Raw genomic sequence first — 19,995 nt, 5'->3', positions numbered from 1 at the left:
TATAAAAAAATTTTGTTGTAGAATTTTCAGGAGATCCTAGTTATAGGGGAGATTCTGCCAAAATTTCTACAAAAACATTGACACTTTCTTATGATAATGAATTTAAAGAACTTATTTAAATTCTCATATGATTTGATTGAATTTTGCCTTTCATAAAAAATGAAATAAATATTCATTTGAAGGCTTATGGGAATGTGAAAGTGGTTCACACCCGTGCCAGTCACCCTCTATTTTGGGGTGTAACACTAGACCTTACAATGGGAACAAACTGCAACAAAGATCTATTGAATGCTTGTTTCTTGGCTATAATGCATCTCACAAAGGGTATAAGTGTTGGGATCCATAAGGTCATTTATACATATTAAGAGATGTAATATTTCATGAGAATGAGTTTCGTTATCCTAAATTAGTCTCCCCATCTTTATTTTCCAAAACTTCTTTCTCTTCTTCTCCTTTAGCTTCAGCTAATTCCCCTCTTTGTGTCTTTCCTTTAACACCCCTCTCTTAGTGCAATGCTACTAACAATTTTTCTCCAGTAGATGTCACTACTCCTATTTACAGGTCTCCAGTTTCTATTTTTGATGGTGAAACTTTGACTAATGCATCTCAATTAGGTATTTTACCACCTACACAACATACTCTTGTTGCATCAAATTCTGTTGTTTAATCACCTATACAACCTGATCCTGTACCTGCTCCAAGACGCATGGTTACTAAATCAATGCACGGCATTTTCAAGCCAACAGTTTATTTTGTTACTTCTGAGCATTTTAAACCTACCACTATCACAGAAGCTCTAGCTTCCCTTACTTGGAAGAAAGCTATGGATGATGAATATAAGGCTCTTATGCATAATAATACTTGGCACTTAGTCCCTCACCTCCTAATCAGAAAGCTATTGGTTGCAAGTGGGTTTCTAAGACCAAAACTAACCTTCTGAGCATTTTAAACCTACCACTATCACAGAAGCTCTAGCTTCCCTTACTTGGAAGAAAGCTATGGATGATGAATATAAGGCTCTTATGCATAATAATACTTGGCACTTAGTCCCTCACCTCCTAATCAGAAAGCTATTGGTTGCAAGTGGGTTTCTAAGACCAAAACTAACCTTGATGGCAGTGTTGCTAAGTACAAGGCACGTCTTGTTGCTAAGGGTTTTCATCAAACTGAAGGTTTTAATTTTAAAGAGACTTTTAGTCCTATTATAAAGCCTGTCACGATTAGAGTAATTCTCTCTATTGCTATTGCTCAATAGTGGCCTATCTATCAAATTGATGTCAACAATGCTTTTCTAAATGGCATTCTATATGAAGAAGTTTACATACGCCAACCTCTAAGGTATGAGCATGCCAATAAGCAGCTAGTGTGTAAGTTAGATCATTCACTCTATGGATTAAAATAGGCTCCTCGTGCCTGGTTTAAACGTTTAGCTACTGTACTTCATAAATTTGGCTTTGTTAGTAGTAAATGTGATCAATCCTTCTTCATCCAGACTTGTGGTTTAGAGATCATCTATATTCTGGTCTATGTTGATGATATGATAATCATTGGGACCTCTACTGCTTGCATTATAGAACTTATTGCAGCTTTACATAGTGAATTTTCTTTGAAGGATCTTGGTTCTCTAGCTTATTTTTGGGGCATTAAGGATTCTAGTAAAGCAAATGGTTCTTTGTTTTTGTCTCAAACCAAATACATTAAAGATGTTCTTGCTAAAGCAAGCATGGGGACAACAAAAGGTGTTAGAACACCAATGGTTTCAGGCTTGAAGTTGTTCAAAGATGGGTCTAAAGTTTTTAAGGATCCATATCTTTATAGATCTATTGTTGGTGCATTGCAATATGTTACAATAATCAGACAAAAAATTTATTTTACGGTCAATAAAGTCTGTCAATTTATGCAATCACCCTTAGAGGATCATTGGAAGGCTATCAAGTATATCCTCAACTATCTTTTTGGTACTGTCTCACATGGACTTTATTTGAAGGCTTCTAAAGACTGGTCTGTTCTGGTTTATTATGATGCTGATTAGACAATTGATTGTAATGATCATAAGAGTACAACTAGTTTTTGTATATATTTTGGCAAGAATCTAATTTCATGGTCTTTTAAAAAGCAAACGGCTGTAGCTCGATCAAGTACAGAAGCTAAATATAGGAGCATGGCCTCTACAATAGTTGAAGTCTTATAGATTAAGTCTTTACTTAGAGAGTTGAATGTTAGGTTGCCTTCTCTACCACAGGTTCTATGTGATAATCAAAGTGCAGTGCTTATGATAGCGAATCCTATCTTACATGCACGAACCAAACACTTGGAGGTTGATCTTTACGTTGTCAGGGAACGAGCACTCAACAGAGAGATTCAAGTGTTTCACATTCCAGCTTATAGTCAAATTGTTGATGGTTTAACAAAGCCAATTTCTAATAATGTTTTTGATTTTTTTAAATGGCACTTAGGTGTTGGATAGCCCCTCAAATTGAGGGAGAGTATTAGATAAATGGTTAAGTAACTATGGTTAGTTTAACTATCTTATGTAACAGAGTTGCATACTATACAAGCTGCACTTCTTTTGTATATATGATTGTGATATCAGTAAAGTAATAAAATAATATACCATTTACTCATTCTACTTTCTTGTCTCTTTCACTTCTCTCTCTCTCTCCCCTCTAAATCTCATTAGAGGTAACTTTGGATTAGTAGGCACTTTTGAAAGTAACATGCTAGGAGGCACCTAATTTATGATTCAAAATTCCTTTATTCTTATGTATTATTTTATATAGGCCTTGATTGCAATTAGGAACTCTTGCATATGTTTAAACCTCTCAAACATTATATGGACTCAGTTTCTTCTCTTTCTACTTCTGTTAAAAAAAAAAATGCAAGTCCATAAGCCTTCTATCTTATGAATGTTATATGCTAGGTCAATCCAAGGCAACACCTATGAGGCTCCAAGCTAAGATGGTTTCTCCCACAACTTGTACACCTCGCATCTGCACGATGAGGTTCTTATATTATCATTTAATTTGAACATTCAGGTTTGAGTTCCTTACCTTTTTGTGTTCTCATTGTTAATTTTTTTTAGTAGAAAACATAGTGCATGAGGTATATAAATTTATAACTACCATCATCAAGTCAATCTACTTCTCTCATGTTTGCAGCTTGAAGGCTGCACCTTCATTTCTACCACCATGAATGAAGACCAACCATTATCTACATGCAGGAAGGTTAAATTTTCTATTCAAATTCTGAGAATTCTCTCCCCTTTTGTCAAGCAAGATTCGTCTTCGACTCTTAGTGCGTGACTTCGATTTCCTCTCCAAGTAAAGTTCGTTTCGTCTTCGACTCTTAGTGCGTGACTTCGATTTCCTCTCCAAGTAAAGTTCGTTCTCTCACATTCAAATTTTTTTATTATAGTTATTGTTGATGTAGTGAAGTTGGAGATGAAGATGATGGAGGCTTAAGCTTTGCTACGTCACATGAGCGTGAATCTTGCTTATTTAGGATTCGTGTCACATATTACCTTGCTCATGATGTCCTCTTTTCTTCAAGTTAGATTTCTCATGCATCCTGCTTTAGATTTTTTGCTGACTGAATTTGAAGGTGCCTACTCTTCGACCTTATTATCAAGTGACAAGCAAGGGTCTGACGTCCCATATGAGGAAAATGAGGCTGCACCTGTCACTACTGATATTTCCACCAATGCTAAGAAGACAATTTAGATAGAGCCAGTGGATTAGTAGTGCATTTCTATGTTTATACGTCTCTATGAATATTTCTTTGTTTCTAGGAATTTAGAATTGACGTTTAGGATTCAGTCTTGTCTTTTCTTTTTTTTACGGTTCAATTCTACCGTGTGCAGACAATATTTTCCATTATAATATATTTTACAATGATGTCCTTCCCCATTTTATGCCAAGCATTTCCATATTATGTGATAGCCATGGAAAATCTAATTTACCCACGTTTCTTTAATTGGAAACTATTTCAATGGAACATGGGACACGCAGCATATTTCATTTCAAAAATTCAATCGAAATTGCAAAATTTTTTTATGAAAGTTATTTATATTGTTGATGAGCTTTAATCGATTTATTAGCTCTAAAACAAATAGTAAGAGTACAGTAACAATAAAAAACACGCAGTAATAGTAACATGCTTGTATAATATATATTTATTTTAAAAATTATTTTAAACGAAATAAGTTCAATTTAAAAGTTATTTTAATTTCACTTAATAACACTTAGATTTTTTTATTTTAAATTAATTAACTATTGTTTATTTAAATTATTTTTTATTCTTTTCACGTCCCGTGTATCACATGTGCCACTTACTAGTTTAAATATATAAGTTGGTATTTTGAATGTGATAGTGCATATATACAATACTAGTTTAAGTAAACGCACGAAACATTGCTTTACAAGGAAATGACTCATTCAAAAACCTATCAATTATGTAACATGCAAAGAGCAAGTTGGCAATATTTTACTACTTTCTTTCTTTGTCCTCGGACATCTGAGTTAATTAACATAGTTTAATTTTCACAAGACTCATTGCAAACTCGTCAAGACTTAATCCAAACTCAATCAAAATCGGGCATGGCTTAGGCTCCATTGGTCAAATTCAATGACCATATTCAGTGGCGGCGTTGGGTTGAAGGGATGCAAATGCACCCTTCACTTTGAGAAAAATTATAAGTGAAATATATAAAATTTACAACTTTGCACCCCCTACTCTTAATATGTTGCACCTTCTAAATTAAATAAAAAATATTTATGTCAAAAATTTATTAGATATATAATATTTTAATGATCTAGATAAGATATATAGAGCATATTTACAATACAAAACCATATCAATCTGTTCGATATAATTTTATTAAAATGAAAAATGATGATAAAGCTATTTACGTTATTATAATTTTAGTCCTAGCATAATTATTATTTTAAAAAAAAATATTAACATTTTATTAAATTATTTTGCACCCCCTGACTGGGGATCCTAACTCCATCATTTATTGTGTTAACGATGTGAGAAGTAAGTTTAACCAGTGAAGACATTGGGAACTAAAAAATAGTAAATTAAATAATCAATGTTCGAATCTCTGTTGGAAGAGTTGATTATATTTAATGCTCAGCATTGTCTTGAACAATATTATCTCCAATAAGAGAATACTTGTGAATAATAAAAAAAAAAACAGAATAGTATATTAAATTCCCAACTCACTATCCCACGTCTCATGATTCGGGAGAGAGCCACCACATGTCCAAACTTGACACATTTGTGATTTCATAAAAGGCCAATTTATATATATATATATATATATATATATAAACAACGGAAAAATGATTACAAACAAATGCCCAAGAAAATAGTTGGACTATTCTTTCATGCCGAGAAAACTAACAACTTCTGGCCCAAAACAACAAGAAACTAACAACAACATAAAAGGCCAGAAATTGTACAAACAAACAAAAATTCGCCCAAAATGAACGGACAAAGAAAAACAACCAAAAAAAAAAAGTCATAAGGATGACAACAGTGTCGACAACATAAGATCATCCAGAAAGCTGATCCAAGAAGAATCACCTGCTTGAGAGAGATCACCCATCAAAGATTTGAAGAAAGTCTTCGAATAAAGCCCAGTGGGTGGAAAAATACATCTAAAGCTCCATGCATTTGAGTTCTTGCATGAACTGGAGTATGAAGCATTATGAAAGTCCTCGTAGGAATTGATAAGCAAGTGTTTCAGATTAAAATAATTGAATTTTGAAAGCATATGCCTCTTCTTGAAACCTCCAGTTAGAGAATTACGTTCTAAAAAATTTATCTGAGAAATAAAGCTTTTTCATATAAAATTTATTAAAATATTATATAACTTTAGAATTATAATTGCATAATTTTATAAATTAAATTTAATGTAATTAATTAGGCTATGTCTTGTAAATTGTTTTTAGGGTTGAAGGGAGTTTTTCACCTTCACTTAGTTCAATTAGTATCCTTAAATTTTGATTGAAGCAATATTATCCTAAAGTTTAAAAAATGGTGTAATTCTGCTCTAAAGTAATGTTTGACCAATATTAACTATCAGTTAAAAATTCTAACTAGGATTAAAGAATAATTTTGCCCCGAGAGTATTTTTAAATTAAAGGAGCAAATAATATCATCAACTTTCTATTAGCACAATATTTTTGGATTATCAATGTCCGAATCAAAAGAAAAGTCTAACAATCCATTAATATTGTTAAAAATAGTTCATATTTTTGGATTTTAACAAAAAGATCTTATCTAGGATTGTTTTCTACGCAAAATTAACTCTACCCCAAACACTTCACAGATTTTCTTTTGAAGTTTGAATTTGTTCTTATTTTGCCCATGAGTAGTACTCATCTTGCACAAGCCAGGCTTGTTCACACTTACCAATGGGCAATAGAGACTAGCATGAATTTTGACTTAATCAGAGGCATTCAATATAATTTAACCTAAAATCTTCTTATAATTATGGGTTATCACAAGTTGTGTTGGACCCCTCTTTTAATTTGAAAGTTAATAATTGAAAAATATTACATTAATCAAAAGTTTAGAAAACTAATTACTCTTTTAGATAAATTTCCAAGGCAAAATTGCCCTCTAACACTCAAAATAATGGTCAATGTTAGTCAAATGTTACTTTAGAATGACATTTAACCATTTTAAAAATTTTCGGGATAACATTACACTGATTAAAAGTTAAGAATCATTTTCAATGCTCATTATGGTGATAAGATCTGGATCATCTAGATTTCAGTTTGGATGGTTTGGATTAAAAGTACTAATTTTATATTATAAAACTTTTCAATAAATTTTTTTATTATCAATGTAGTCTAGATTTAATTTGAAAGGTCAAATTCAACATTAATTTTTTTTTTAATTTTTATACTTTGATTAGTTAGATGTATTCTACACAGTCTAGATTTAAAAATTTTATATTGTAATTTGTTAAAAAACATTTTTAAAAAAGTACAAGTTAGGAGATTATATATTTTAATTTTTAATATTTTATTTATCAAAATAAAATTTATAAAAATTATAAAAAATTTTAATATTAAAAATAGTCTATTTAGAATTCATCTAGGTAGTCAATATATAAAAATTTTAATAATTTTAACTTTAAATTGAAACCCTCAAATTAAATTGATCACTCCTGTAAGTGTACAGGATCGATGTAGTCATAATTTTTGAAGTATTTCAGGAGTCAAACCTAAAGAAAAGCAATTAACTTTGTTATTTTATAAGAGCAAATAGTTGAAAAAGAATATTTATTAATAATTAATTAAAAGAATGCAAATAAGAAACAACAATAAAAAGGGATGAACCAAATCAATCAAATGAGCACCAGATATCAAGATTATCCTAATTATTTCTTAGTATATTAGGGCGTATTTAACTATTGTTAAAATTCCACCTAACTCAAAAAACACTAATTAGATCTTGAAACTATGATCCAAGTCACTACATATCATAATTATTCCTAATTTACTTATCTACATCTATCTCTGTGTTTAGGTTAGTTCTTCACCTCCTAATTCATCAAACTACCCACATGTAAATTATATGCTAGCCACATATATAATAAGGAGAAGAGGACAAGAGAGATAAATATACATAAAACAAAAATTCTCATAGACAAAAGTTCATGTTCAATGGAAAATAGAATGGCCAAATAAAATAGCAAGATCCATCACAGTCAAGCTACTTACCAACTAACTGAGAGCTTGGAAAATAGAGTGGCCAAATAAAATAAAGTTATTGCAAAATATATTCCAATAAAAGGCATAAACTAAATCCAAAAAAGAGAAAAGAGGGAAAACTCCTAGATCAGAAGAACTCCTGCAAGCTCTGTGCTCTGTCTCCTAGCTCTAAGATATGAAATTGGATAATCAAAACGAGGCTCCCCGAGGATTTATTATATAGTTTTGGCATCATAAAAACCTAAAAGCCTATTAGCCCAAGTCTCTTGCCTCTTTTATTTTAATTCTTTTAATACGAGATTAATTCTACAGCTGCTAGGCGCTTTTGATTTTTCGTCCACTCGCGGTCAGAGCACATGCCAGCTCTTTCATGTGCCCACAGTCGAATCCTTTGTAATTTCATCTGCCCGTGATTGAAGAATGTACTAGCCTTTTCAGCTTTTCCTCATCCGCAACCGGACATAACCAAAGGTGTGATTTTTCTTTCTTTGATGTGTTTTTGGTACTTTTCGGCTCCCTTTCTGCACAAAACACATACAATATTTAGTGAGGCAATATGTTTTATTTTCTATATATTTTTATGTCATAATTACTTCAAATTAGGAGCTAAAACAAACCAGACGCAGCATATAAAATGGACCTATCATAAATTTATACTAAATTGATAATGAAAAGATTTATTAATTTTTTTATAATTTTTTGTTTTAATAAATATAATTAATACTTTAAATTTGGGCTATGAAGTAGTCTAATTCTCATCGCCTTGAACAGCACAAGTGATAAGCACAAAAGAGATGAGCCCATTTTGGATAGGCTCATGGGGTTTTTTTTTTGGGTCGGCATAGATATAAGCTTTAGCCTGAACTCGCTGTGAACATCCGCGATCCCTTGATGAGTTGAGTGCTTCCCTATTTCCCCGCTTTATTTATTTGCACAAAATCTCCAATGAAAAGTCAACGGTTTATGTTCATTGAAGCTTCTAATTTTGCTCTTTCACGATGCTTACCTATTGGTGTGTCCTTTTTCCACGTGAGGGAAAGTTGACTTCTGGGATAAGACAAAGCATTTAGCCATTATATCTTCCATAATCACAGGCAAAACCATTCAATATAAAATGCTTTTAAGTTAATGAATTGAGCTTTAAGATATTTTTCTTTCTGGCTTTCAAACACGGGCCATATCATAATTAACCATTAAAGCAGAGACGAGGATGAAGGCACAAGAGAAAGTGTATGATTTCTTTTTATTTCTCCTACCATCCACTTCACTATTATTTCGTGTATACTTGGACTGTCCCATCAACTTTAGATAGTGTTATTCAATATATAAAGTGGATTTTTTATTCCTTTCTCTTATTACATTTCTAAGTTGTTTAGATAAAATTTAAACTATATAAATTTATTTATGCATGTTTTAGAGAATTCAATATCTTAATCACAAAATATTAAATTTAAATTGTTGAAATTTAATTGATAAGTCATATGCGAAGTTGAAATGAAATGAAGGGTGGGAGAAAAGAAGAGAAATCATACTGAAGTCATACTTGGACTTGTATACAAATTCATGTTTCCATGAGTTTAGCATTTTGAGAACACAAATTTACAAGTATAAGAGATCGAAAATCTATTAGTGTAGTGGCATGTAAGGGCAATCCGCTGATCAAATTTTTTCCTTTTTGTAGAGAAGAGCTTTAATTTGATCTTTTAAGTAATTTTATAAACTTTCGGTCCTTCAGCATTATAACTTCTAATATTTCAGTCCTTCTACGAAATTTTCCCTTTGAAATATGAATTTTTTATATAATTTTAATAAAAATTGGGAAAATTGAGGGGGTAATTTTATTTATTTAATTATGTGGCAAGGGAAGATTTAATATTTAAAATTTGAGTTGAAATCCCGTAGAGCTCCATAATTAGTTAGATTAGCACAGAGTAGTGAGAATTAAGAAAAGGAGTACCAAGAAGAAACCATTTGCTTTTTCTGTTGTTTTCTTCTTCCCTTTTTCCCTTTTATAATTAGAGCTTCATCTTTCATGCATGTTCCTTATATTTACTCTTGTTTCCTAGTTTAAAGAAGTTATAATTAGTGATTATCACTCAATTAACCTGCAGATCATACATAGAACAATCATGGAATAATGGAGGCAAGTACAAGGAACTTGTGTTTGAATTTTAATTAAGCCGGGTGGTCAAAATTAACTGGAGATTAATAATGGAGTGCAATAGAAGAAGCATATTGTTTAAGTAAGTGAAAAAACAACACGATAAGCCACCTCAATACATGCGAACTAATCTTTACAAAGTTAGTTAGCCATATACAAATTTCCTTTATAAGTTCTATTTAAATTATATAGATGCTTCCTATATCGTTTAAAGCCCATATCGACTTCCTTTAAAAATTTAAAAGTAAATTGTACAAACTTTCTCTGAATTTATAAAATTACACAAGTCTCCCTCTTGTGTATATTTTAAAAACTTCCACAAATTTTCCTTTAAAATAAGAAAAAATTAAGTAATATACGTTCCTCGACTTAAGCTATAATTACACAAACCTTTCCTTTTATTTTCACGATAAGTTGCGTATAGTGTGAAAATAGAGTAATGTCTATATAATTTTGGTGAAATCCAAGGGTTGTTTTTTATAATTGATGCTTTCTTTTAGGGGATGCATGTCTAAATGTTTTTATAATTATAACTGGTTTCTGAGAGCCATAGTAGATCACGACTAATCTGAATATTGAACTAGATACGACCTCATGGTTGATGACTATAAATTTTGAAATGGAATTAAGGTTTTGTACAGATTTGAATAAAATTTAAGGGAAGTTTGTATTGTAATTAACTTTAATTTGAGGATAAAGAAGACATTCCAACCAAATCCAAGAAAGATTGAGAGATTCATGGGAGGGAAATTAAATCAAGCTAAATACGTTTCCGGAAAATGCTGAGAAAGATGGTGTCCCAATTTACTCATTCACGCAACACAAAAGAAATGCTTGCTATATATCTAAGGGACAGATGGAATGATTCATCACTTTCTATTCCTTTTGACCTAAAACCTACACTTGACTTGTTATTATATAAACCTCGTCTCTTCCAAATAAGCAGACAAAGAGATAAACTTGGTTTCATTATTCTCAAAAGCGAGAGAGAAAGAGAAGAGAAGAGAAGAGAAGAGAAGAGAGAGATGGGTATGGTGATGATTGCGGTGGGTATTTTGTTAATAATGGCGGTGTTGATGACTCAAGAGAGCATGGCTTCAGAGAATTATGGAGAAGCATTAACAAAGAGCATTTTGTTCTTTGAAGGGCAGAGATCAGGGAAGCTACCATCAAACCAAAGGATAACTTGGAGGAAAGATTCTGCTCTCAGAGATGGCTTTCAGATTCCTCACACTCTCTCCCCAGATCATTTCCTTAATACAAAAGTAAATTTATTTTTCTTCTCTTCATCATCTCTCGTAGTTTAAATTATTTTGTTTTATCTTGCAGATCTTTTTTTTTTTGTTTTGGACTCTTTGGAATCTCAAGATAGAAATTTTTTAACCAAAAATCCATCTAGATTTAGGGTATCCGTGCTCAAATATCCAAAATCTCAACATTTCATCTCAGCTAATGATAGGAGAAATTTCATCTAATTTCTCTTAAACGAAGAGCTGAGATTTTGGGCATTATGGGTAGCATAGAGGACAACAAATACCAGAAATCCCAAAATCTCCATAGCACTTACCATGGATATTAAAAATGTTTCACATTCAAATGCCTCTTAACATTCAATTCAATCTAATTCAAGTCTACCTTATTAATCTAAATAGGTGGACCTAGTAGGAGGATACTACGATGCAGGAGACAACGTTAAGTTCAACTTCCCAATGGCATTTTCAACAACAATGTTGGCGTGGAGTGTGATAGAGTTTGGGAAATTCATGGGAAGATCAGATCTAAAATATGCACTCGACGCTGTTCGTTGGGGCACAGACTATCTGATGAAAGCCACGGGCGTTCCTGGGTATGTGTTCGCGGTGGTTGGTGACCCTAATGCTGACCATAGTTGCTGGGAGAGACCTGAAGATATGGACACTTCAAGAAGAGCATTTGCTGTGGGTAAAAACTTCCCTGGAAGTGAAGTTTCTGGGGAGATTTCTGCTGCACTTGCTGCTTCTTCCATTGTGTTTAAAAAGCATAATCTTGGCTATTCTTCAAGGCTTCTCAATAGGGCTAGAATGGTATGTATGTCCTTCAATTATTTCCCCACAAGTCATTACGCTAAAAAAGGCAGTGGTTTTCTCACAGATCAAATCAATGGGAAGAGAGAAATTTTCATGAGAACAGGTTTTCCTAATCAAAGGTCTTGTATATTTTATTTTGGAAAAATTAATATACAAGTCCTTTTAGTTTTTGTCGATTTCAAATTATAGGTCTTTGCATTTTATTTTATTTTAATCAAGCCTTTATAATTTAGAAAAAAAAATCGAGCCCTTACAATTTAATCGATTAAATATATCAATCCCTTAAGGTTAAAATTATTAATGTATGATTAATTTCTCAAAATTAAAAGAACTTTTAAAATTTTGTAGAAAAATTGATTTAATACAAAGTTTACATTTTTACTAGTTTTGTTTATAAAAATTCAATATACATATATATAAGTTACTTATAAAACATAACCTAATTATATAAATCTTGAGTTACAAAAATTATGTAATTAATTCTAAAGTTATATAATCTTTTAATAAAAGCATAAAAGTTCTAAAGTTCATTTTTCTAAAATATTTAATTAAACCCTTAATTATAGGGATTAAGTGGTTAACATATTTAATTGATCAAATAATAAGAGCTTGATTAAAATAAAATAAATTATAGGGACTTAATTTAAGATTGAGAAAAATTAAAAGGACCTGCATATTAATTTTCTCTTTTTTTTTCTCTATAAAGTTCTCACGGACATCAATTCCATTGGAAATTCTTAAAGATAAAATCCATGTGAAGTGTTCTCACAGTTAATATAAATCCATGGAAAGTGAGAAATGTGTTCACTATCGCATGCCTTCACATGCTAATTATAACATTCTAATGAGGAAAAACAATGCGGCTCAAATTAAAGTCACTCTGATCTGTACTTTGGTTCCTTATTGCACAAAAGGTTCTTTAGTTATATCTTTTATTCTATAAAAAAATGATGGCCAATGACATTCTTTTTCTATGTTTAATTGTGAATGATCAGGTTTTTGAGTTTGCTGATAAGTACAGAGGATCATATAATGACAGCCTTGGACCTTGGGTTTGCCCTTTTTATTGTAATCTTGGTGGCTACCAGGTAGGCCTCTCGTCTAGATTCATCCATTATATGTATTTATTATCAGGGACAGATTAATAACAATTTATTCTTTATATTTTTGCATTTGAAGATTTTGTGCTTATTGTCACGGGAATTCAAAAATGAACAAGTGTAGAATGTAAAATTGAGCTTTTTGGTTAATTTAGGGAGTGCAAGAAAAAGCATACTAACTATTCATAACCGTGATCATAGCTTTGATTAATATGGATAATTTTTTATTTGAATAAATTAATCAGATCTTCCATAACTTTACTGAAATTGAGCTGTTTGTGTTTTTAATTTCAAAACCACAAATTATTTAAAATATATAAATATGTTATTTATTCTTCCTTTCAAGAAATGTCTATGTATGATTGGAAAATAAAAGGGAGGTATGTGCAATAATAACTTTAACGAAATTGAAAGTATTTTTACTAATTTTGAAAATATGGAAAGAAATATGCATATGTAATTTATTTCAGTATATGATTATTTTTAATGCAATTTCTCAATAATGATAATAGGATGAATTGGTGTGGGGAGCAGCATGGCTGTTCAAGGCTACTAAACTCCCTAAATATTGGAATTATGTCAACAAAAACATTCACAGCCTGAACAACTTTGGTGAATTTGGATGGGACACAAAGGATGCTGGCATTAATGTTCTTATTTCTAAGGTATATATATGTCTTTTTTTTGGCTGATTCAAGGTAATGTTCATCTAGAATTTCTAATTTGAATCCCTGAATAAAGTTACATTAACTAAAAATGTCTCATTTGATTCCGAGAGTGGAATGAAATAGAAAATAAAGTGAAATGGAAAAAATAAAAATTTATGTCCCCGTACAGCATAAAAGTTATTAATAAAAAACTCCTTCCATTGTTTTTTTTAAGACATTTTTAAAATCAAACACAGATTAGACAAAATGATTAGATTAATTAAGAGTTTTTAAAAATTTATTGTTAGATAATAATAAAAATATGATAGAGATTTTATACCTCGAATTTCATGCAATAGAATATGATGTCTCCATATTTGATCCATATTCAAACTTCTCCCATTCACAGACTCTTTAATTTCGTTATGTATTTCAAAACCCTAATTTTCACTCAACACAATCTAGATTTAATATTTCTATCTAACCTTTTGATTTTCCTTAAATTAACAGTTTGTGATAAATAGTCCATCTGCTAATAAGCCTTTCATTCCCAATGCAAACAAGTTTGTATGTGCTGTGCTTCCTGAGTCACCTACAGCCTCTGTCTCATACTCTCCAGGTAATTGGTTTAACAAAACTTAAGGATGATAATTTGTTTAATTTAATTAGATTATTATTTCAGAGGAAGTAGTGTTCGCATGTTTTTAAAATAAAAAGAAAGTTTTGTAATCTTATAAAAACATAAGAAAAACCTCATAATCTAAAAATATGTATAAGTAGATGTAAATTTTGTCTATTATATGGAACCTATCTAATATTTCGTATATAATGTAAAAATTCTAATAAGCTACACTATATTTTACGAATGATGAACAATGCATCTCATTTATCAAATTTCATACGACACTTGAAATACATTCTAAACTAGTTCTCCTTGATAGGAATCATTCTTTCGTATTACTTTATTAATTCAGGAGCATATTGACAATTTTTTATCTAAAAAATTACTTTTTCATTCTATTCATTTATTTATTTATTATTTAGTCTGCATGCTAAATTAAACAAGTTATAATAATCAGTATGAATTGATATCTTTGGCAAAAGCAGGTGGGATTTTGTTCAAGGGTAGAGGGAGTAACATGCAGCATGCAACTTCATACTCTTTTCTTTTTCTGGTTTATGCTTCCTACTTGAATGAATCAAATTCACAAATCAACTGCGGCGGTGATGTCGTTGCTTCTCCGAAAAGACTTGTCCAATTTGCAAGAGGCCAGGTAATTAATTAGATTATTATTTTAATTTCATGAATAGTAATGTATTTTTTGCTTTTATATTTGATAATATCACATTAATAAACAATAAATGAATTAATGGGTTATTTAATTTAAATTTCCAATTATATATGTAAGTTAAGGAGACTGTCTAATCAAATTTTAAATCAAATTAAAGATTAAAACACCATATGTTAGTTAGTTCAAGCGGTTATTCTCATGAACTAAGTTCCCAAAAGTTCCAAAAACAAATTATCGTCTGAAAAGTTTTAAGCTTATGTTTGATTTAATTTAAAGGGATAATGCAACTTTCAATCCTTTAAGTTTGTCTTAATTATCAATTTGGTTTCTTAAGTTTAATTTTTATTAATTTATTCCCTTAAGTTTACTTTGATTATTGATTTGGTCCCCAATTGTTTGAAAATAAGGTTACATTGTAAAAATTTGTTGACAGTGATAGTAAAATATTGATGGCAGTTAATGAAAAGAAGAATAATTAATTAGGTAAAGAAAAAACAAACTTTGAAATTTCAAAAAACAAGAGCACAACACACAATAAAAGGGATTATATTGATAAAAAATTAAACTAATTTGAGGGTTATTTTTTTTTTCATTTAGCTATATATGCATGCCAAGTCATGAATAAAATCTACATATAAGATTGTTTTGAGAGTCAATTTATGTTTTGAAACTTAAAGGACTTGCATGGTAATTTAAGAAAAACATAAGGGATCAAATCAACAAAAATTAAATTTGAGGGACCAAATTGATAGTTGAAGCAAACTTAAACGATTAAAAGTTTTATTATCCCTAATTGAAATTTCCAATTATATATATGAGTTAATAAGCCTGTCTAATTAAATTAAAGATTAAAACACCATATCATAGTTGGGTCAAGGCGCCACAAGAGCTTCTATCATTGGTTATATTTGCAATGGCGACAAAAGTTGCTTCTAAATGTATATAATCAATAGTGACAAATGTTGCTATAAAAAGCAAAAATTGTTGCCACTAAAAAATAATCACCGCTGAATATCGAGAATCAACAATGACTTTTGTAGTTGCAGAACCTATTAATCAATGGCAACAAAAGTTGCCTTTGAAAAGTGATGCTATTGAACTATGCCACATGTTACCATGTCACCTCCACATGGTGCTAGGTCACCTACCACAAGGCTTCATGTCACCCATGGTTATTCTCTTTAACTAAGTTCTCAAATTAAAAAAAAATATATCATCTAGAAAGTTTAATACTCATGTTTGATTTGACTCAATCTATAAATTAGTTGGGATCTATGGATCAATCTACCTATTAGAAGTCAATTGGTCTAGAAAATTTTACACTTATGTTTGATTTTAGGATCAAAAGAATAACAATTAAGTCTCAAAATTTAAAATTAACGATTGTTAGATCCTTGACAAAATTTCATGAAAAATAAGTTGCAAATATCAATCCAAACAGTACAAATTCAAAATTTTCAATTATAGATGAGACATTTAAGTTTCAAAAGTAAATACAATTATATTAGAAATGTTTATTTGTATATGTTTAAATTGATATTCACAATTCATTTTCAAAAAAATCTATCAAGAACTTAACTATCATTAATTTAATGTGTTGGGATCTAATTGTCATTCCATCATTCTCTCTACATTTTATGAGAATATTCAAATCTTTTAAAATATAAATGCATAGATACTTGAAAAAATGACAATAAAATCCCTTCGAATTATATAAATAACAATTTGGTCCCTTAAAATGCTATAATACCAATGAAGTCCCTAAAAACTTTTCTGTTATTAAGAAATTAATATAAATGATCAAATTTTTCTTAGTTGAAATATCAATTGCTATTTACAAGTTTTATTTCAAGATTCACAACTTTTCTTCTTAAAATCACAAGAATTCAAGCAATTCGTAAGTTCGCATTTAAAATTCTGATATTTCTCAAGTGTAGCAAATATCAATTGTCATTCACAAGTTTTGTTCCAAGATTTACAACTTTTTTCTTAAAATTGACAAAATTCAACAACAATTCGGAATTTTGCATTTGAAATCTTGATATTTCTCAAGTGTTGTAAATATCAATTACCATTCATAAGTTTTATTTTAAGATTCACAATTTTTCTTCTTAAACTTGCAATAATGCAATAGAAATTCAAAAATACACATTTGAAATCTTGAGCTAAAGGCCATTTGGTCATTTATATTAATTCTTTAATGATAGAAAAGTCCCTAGGGAAGTTAGGGAAATTATGACATTTTAAGGGATCAAAATGTCATTTATATAATTCAAATGGATTTTATTGTCATTTTCCTAGACACTTCAATGAATAGTAACAAGTGGTCTAATTTTATATATTGATGTCACATTAGTGCATGCATGGTAAAAGTTTATATATATATATATATGTGTGTGTGTGTGTATGGTTTTAGTTTATTATAACATATATTGATCAATTTGTTTGTTAGTGCCAAAGTTCTTATATATATATATATATATATATTAATTTGTAATGTTTTGATTATGGCCAAATAGGTGGACTACATACTTGGAAACAACCCATTGAAGATGTCATATATGGTGGGATATGGACCAAAATTCCCTCATAGAATACATCATCGAGCTTCATCGTTGCCTTCTTTAGATGATCATCCAGTTCACATAACTTGCAAAGGAGGCTCTGCTTATTTTGAATCCCAAAACCCTAACCCTAATTTGCTTGTAGGTGCTGTGGTTGGAGGACCTGATCTTAGAGATTCTTACTCTGATTCTCGAGTTGACTTTACTCGCTCTGAACCTACCACTTACATTAATGCTCCTCTTGTGGGTGCTTTGGCTTACTTCAACTCACATTCATCATCCTAGCTATAATATTTTCTATGATTCATTATTCATTTTAGTCATATATGGAAGAATATATGTGTGTATATGCATAGAGAAAGAGAGAGGGGGGGGGTTGATGAAGTTATTGAAGCATCACCCATACGTATGATCTCATTCATTTGTATTGACCCTTGTACGTAATGTTATGTAAAGCAAGTATGTGTATGTTTGTATGTATGTATGATACAACTAGGAATGGATCCTCTAAAGTTGTAAAAATATTCAATATAATCTGAAAGGGTAAAATAAATCCATAAATTACAAAATATTTAATTCATATGATCCACAATTTGTTCTCTAATTATATCACAAACATGATGCGTGTCTTAATAATTTAGGTAGATTTGACGAAGGTACCTCACAATTTGTACCTTACTCATGCTCATCTACATTTTCATCTTCAGCTCATATAAATTGCACATCAATATAATTGAATTTCTCTTGATAAATTATGTATTGCCATTTTGGTTAAACTATTTCAGCTTGTGTTTTATACAATGAAAGACCAAACAGAACAAAAGTAGGCATCAAGAAAAGGTAATATGAAAATGCCAGTCAGTGCATAATTTTGTTAGCTCACATGCTACTTCTCAAGAATGATTGTTCAAGTTGATTTAATCAACTAAAGCATGGATTTAATTAAGAATCAGTGTCTTTCAAAGTGCACAGTATGTAAGATCAATTAACGATTGTGATGACAGGTAATTCTGCTCAACAACAGAGTTCACAGATCGCAGATTAATGAACACAGTCATCCATGTAAAGATTCATAACCATAAACTTTAAATTACCTGCCCAGGAAGAAAATCTTGGGAGTTTCGCTGTTATTTAATAATTAATCTTTAAAACTACAATAAAATTTATGACAAGAAATCTACATTACATACTCTTCACAAATGCCATGTCCTCATATTTACATACTCAAATTTCACGAAAGTATATCACCACTTTGATCCCAGGGATGAATCTAGAAATCATTATATACTGAAATTTTATCTAAATGTGGGGACTAACATTGATTTCTACATTTTTCATAAACAAAATTATTAAGTATACTCATTTTTTTGAAAAAAAAATTGAAGTATGGGGGGCAACAGCCCATGCATGCACCCCTTTGTGACTATCTGATACTAAGAACATTAAATTCTCAAAACAACCTGCAAACTTAGAAAAGAAAAATACGTGCTATAATTATAAATACTGGACTCAAATAAGTATACTATGCATGTTGTCAATGAAAAAGATACATATTCATGTGAAAATGAATCTTTGAGAAATAGCAAGATGCGACCCAACATAAATCGAAGATCACAAACACAAAACAAAACCAATAAATTGCCGTAAGATCAATTATTACAAATAAATCAATTACAGTGCAGACCCACAATATATGATGCCGGGAATAACGGCGAAGGCAACAGGAAGTAGATGCAGCAAACTTGAACACGGTAGCTAGGTAGTGAACGACGACCACTGAAGGAAGGGACATGCAAATCAGCAGCGAGAAGAAGTAGGTGATCAATTCTCATATGCAAGAAGAAGAAAGGATCACGAAGCAGTCGACACAACTCTCAATGGCGAGCAATAGACCACGATAGGCAAGCAACACGGTCGACGGAATATTTTCTCGAATGGCAATGGCAATGACCACAACGGGTGGTCAGGTTTGTGCCAAGGAGGAGGTGAAGAGAGGAAAAGACTTTATTTAGCTTCCCTCATAATGCTCTTATTCTCCCATTGCAAGTTCAAGCTTTATTTTTTATAAACAAAACTTATTACTAGGTGATGGGCTTTTAACATCCCACCATTGGTTCGGCGAACCCAACCTAGATTGGGATGTTAAACAAACAAATCTTGAGCTAGTTTAAATATAATGTAGATCTTAGGCTTGAAGTTAATGTTTTCTTTCATTTAAAGTTTAAGTGAGTTGGATCTCATAAGCTCACCAAAACTATAACATATCTCTAAATTCAAAGAGCACTACTTACAAATCTCTTACCAACTTAGTCTAATGTTTTGTTAGCTTTAGAGTATGATTCTTCTCCAACCTTAAGCTGAAGTTGTTATCATTTTTATGACATGATAACAAAACATATGGGCCTGTGTGTTGCCCCAAGTCCAAGGTGAATCACAAG

At 30.9% G+C, this 19,995-nt stretch overlaps 1 protein-coding gene across 2 annotated transcripts; it reads left to right on the top strand.

Annotated features, from left to right (window-relative positions):
* Positions 1 to 10,870: 10,870 nt before the first annotated feature.
* Positions 10,871 to 18,047, top strand: LOC129316830 (endoglucanase 4-like). Of its 2 annotated transcripts, XM_054961199.1 has the most exons (8): positions 10,871 to 11,153; positions 11,541 to 11,951; positions 12,950 to 13,042; positions 13,567 to 13,719; positions 14,212 to 14,320; positions 14,809 to 14,975; positions 17,513 to 17,557; positions 17,703 to 18,047. In XM_054961199.1, the coding sequence occupies exons 1-8, from the start codon at positions 10,914 to 10,916 to the stop codon at positions 17,967 to 17,969; spliced, it is 1,485 nt and encodes a 494-aa protein (XP_054817174.1). In that variant the 5' UTR covers positions 10,871 to 10,913; the 3' UTR covers positions 17,970 to 18,047. The 2 variants fall into 2 exon arrangements, with proteins under 2 accessions (XP_054817174.1, XP_054817173.1); XM_054961198.1 differs by having other exon boundaries at positions 17,513 to 17,867.
* The last annotated feature ends 1,948 nt before the right edge of the window (positions 18,048 to 19,995 follow it).

The sequence above is a fragment of the Prosopis cineraria genome, unplaced genomic scaffold (assembly GCF_029017545.1).
Source record: "Prosopis cineraria cultivar Desert tree isolate PC_DT_omini unplaced genomic scaffold, ASM2901754v1 PC7, whole genome shotgun sequence".
NCBI lineage: Eukaryota > Viridiplantae > Streptophyta > Magnoliopsida > Fabales > Fabaceae > Prosopis > Prosopis cineraria.
The sequence above is the reverse complement of the archived record's forward strand: the minus strand, read 5'-3'. Positions and strand labels throughout refer to the sequence as shown.

Coding starts and splice junctions, on each gene's coding strand:
- LOC129316830 (XM_054961198.1), top strand. CDS start 10,914: ATGGGTATGGTGATGATTGCGGTGGGTATTTTGTTAATAATGGCGGTG. Junction 14,321..14,808: donor CTCTGTCTCATACTCTCCAG/GTAATTGGTTTA, acceptor TGGCAAAAGCAG/GTGGGATTTTGTTCAAGGGT. Junction 14,976..17,512: donor TCCAATTTGCAAGAGGCCAG/GTAATTAATTAG, acceptor ATGGCCAAATAG/GTGGACTACATACTTGGAAA.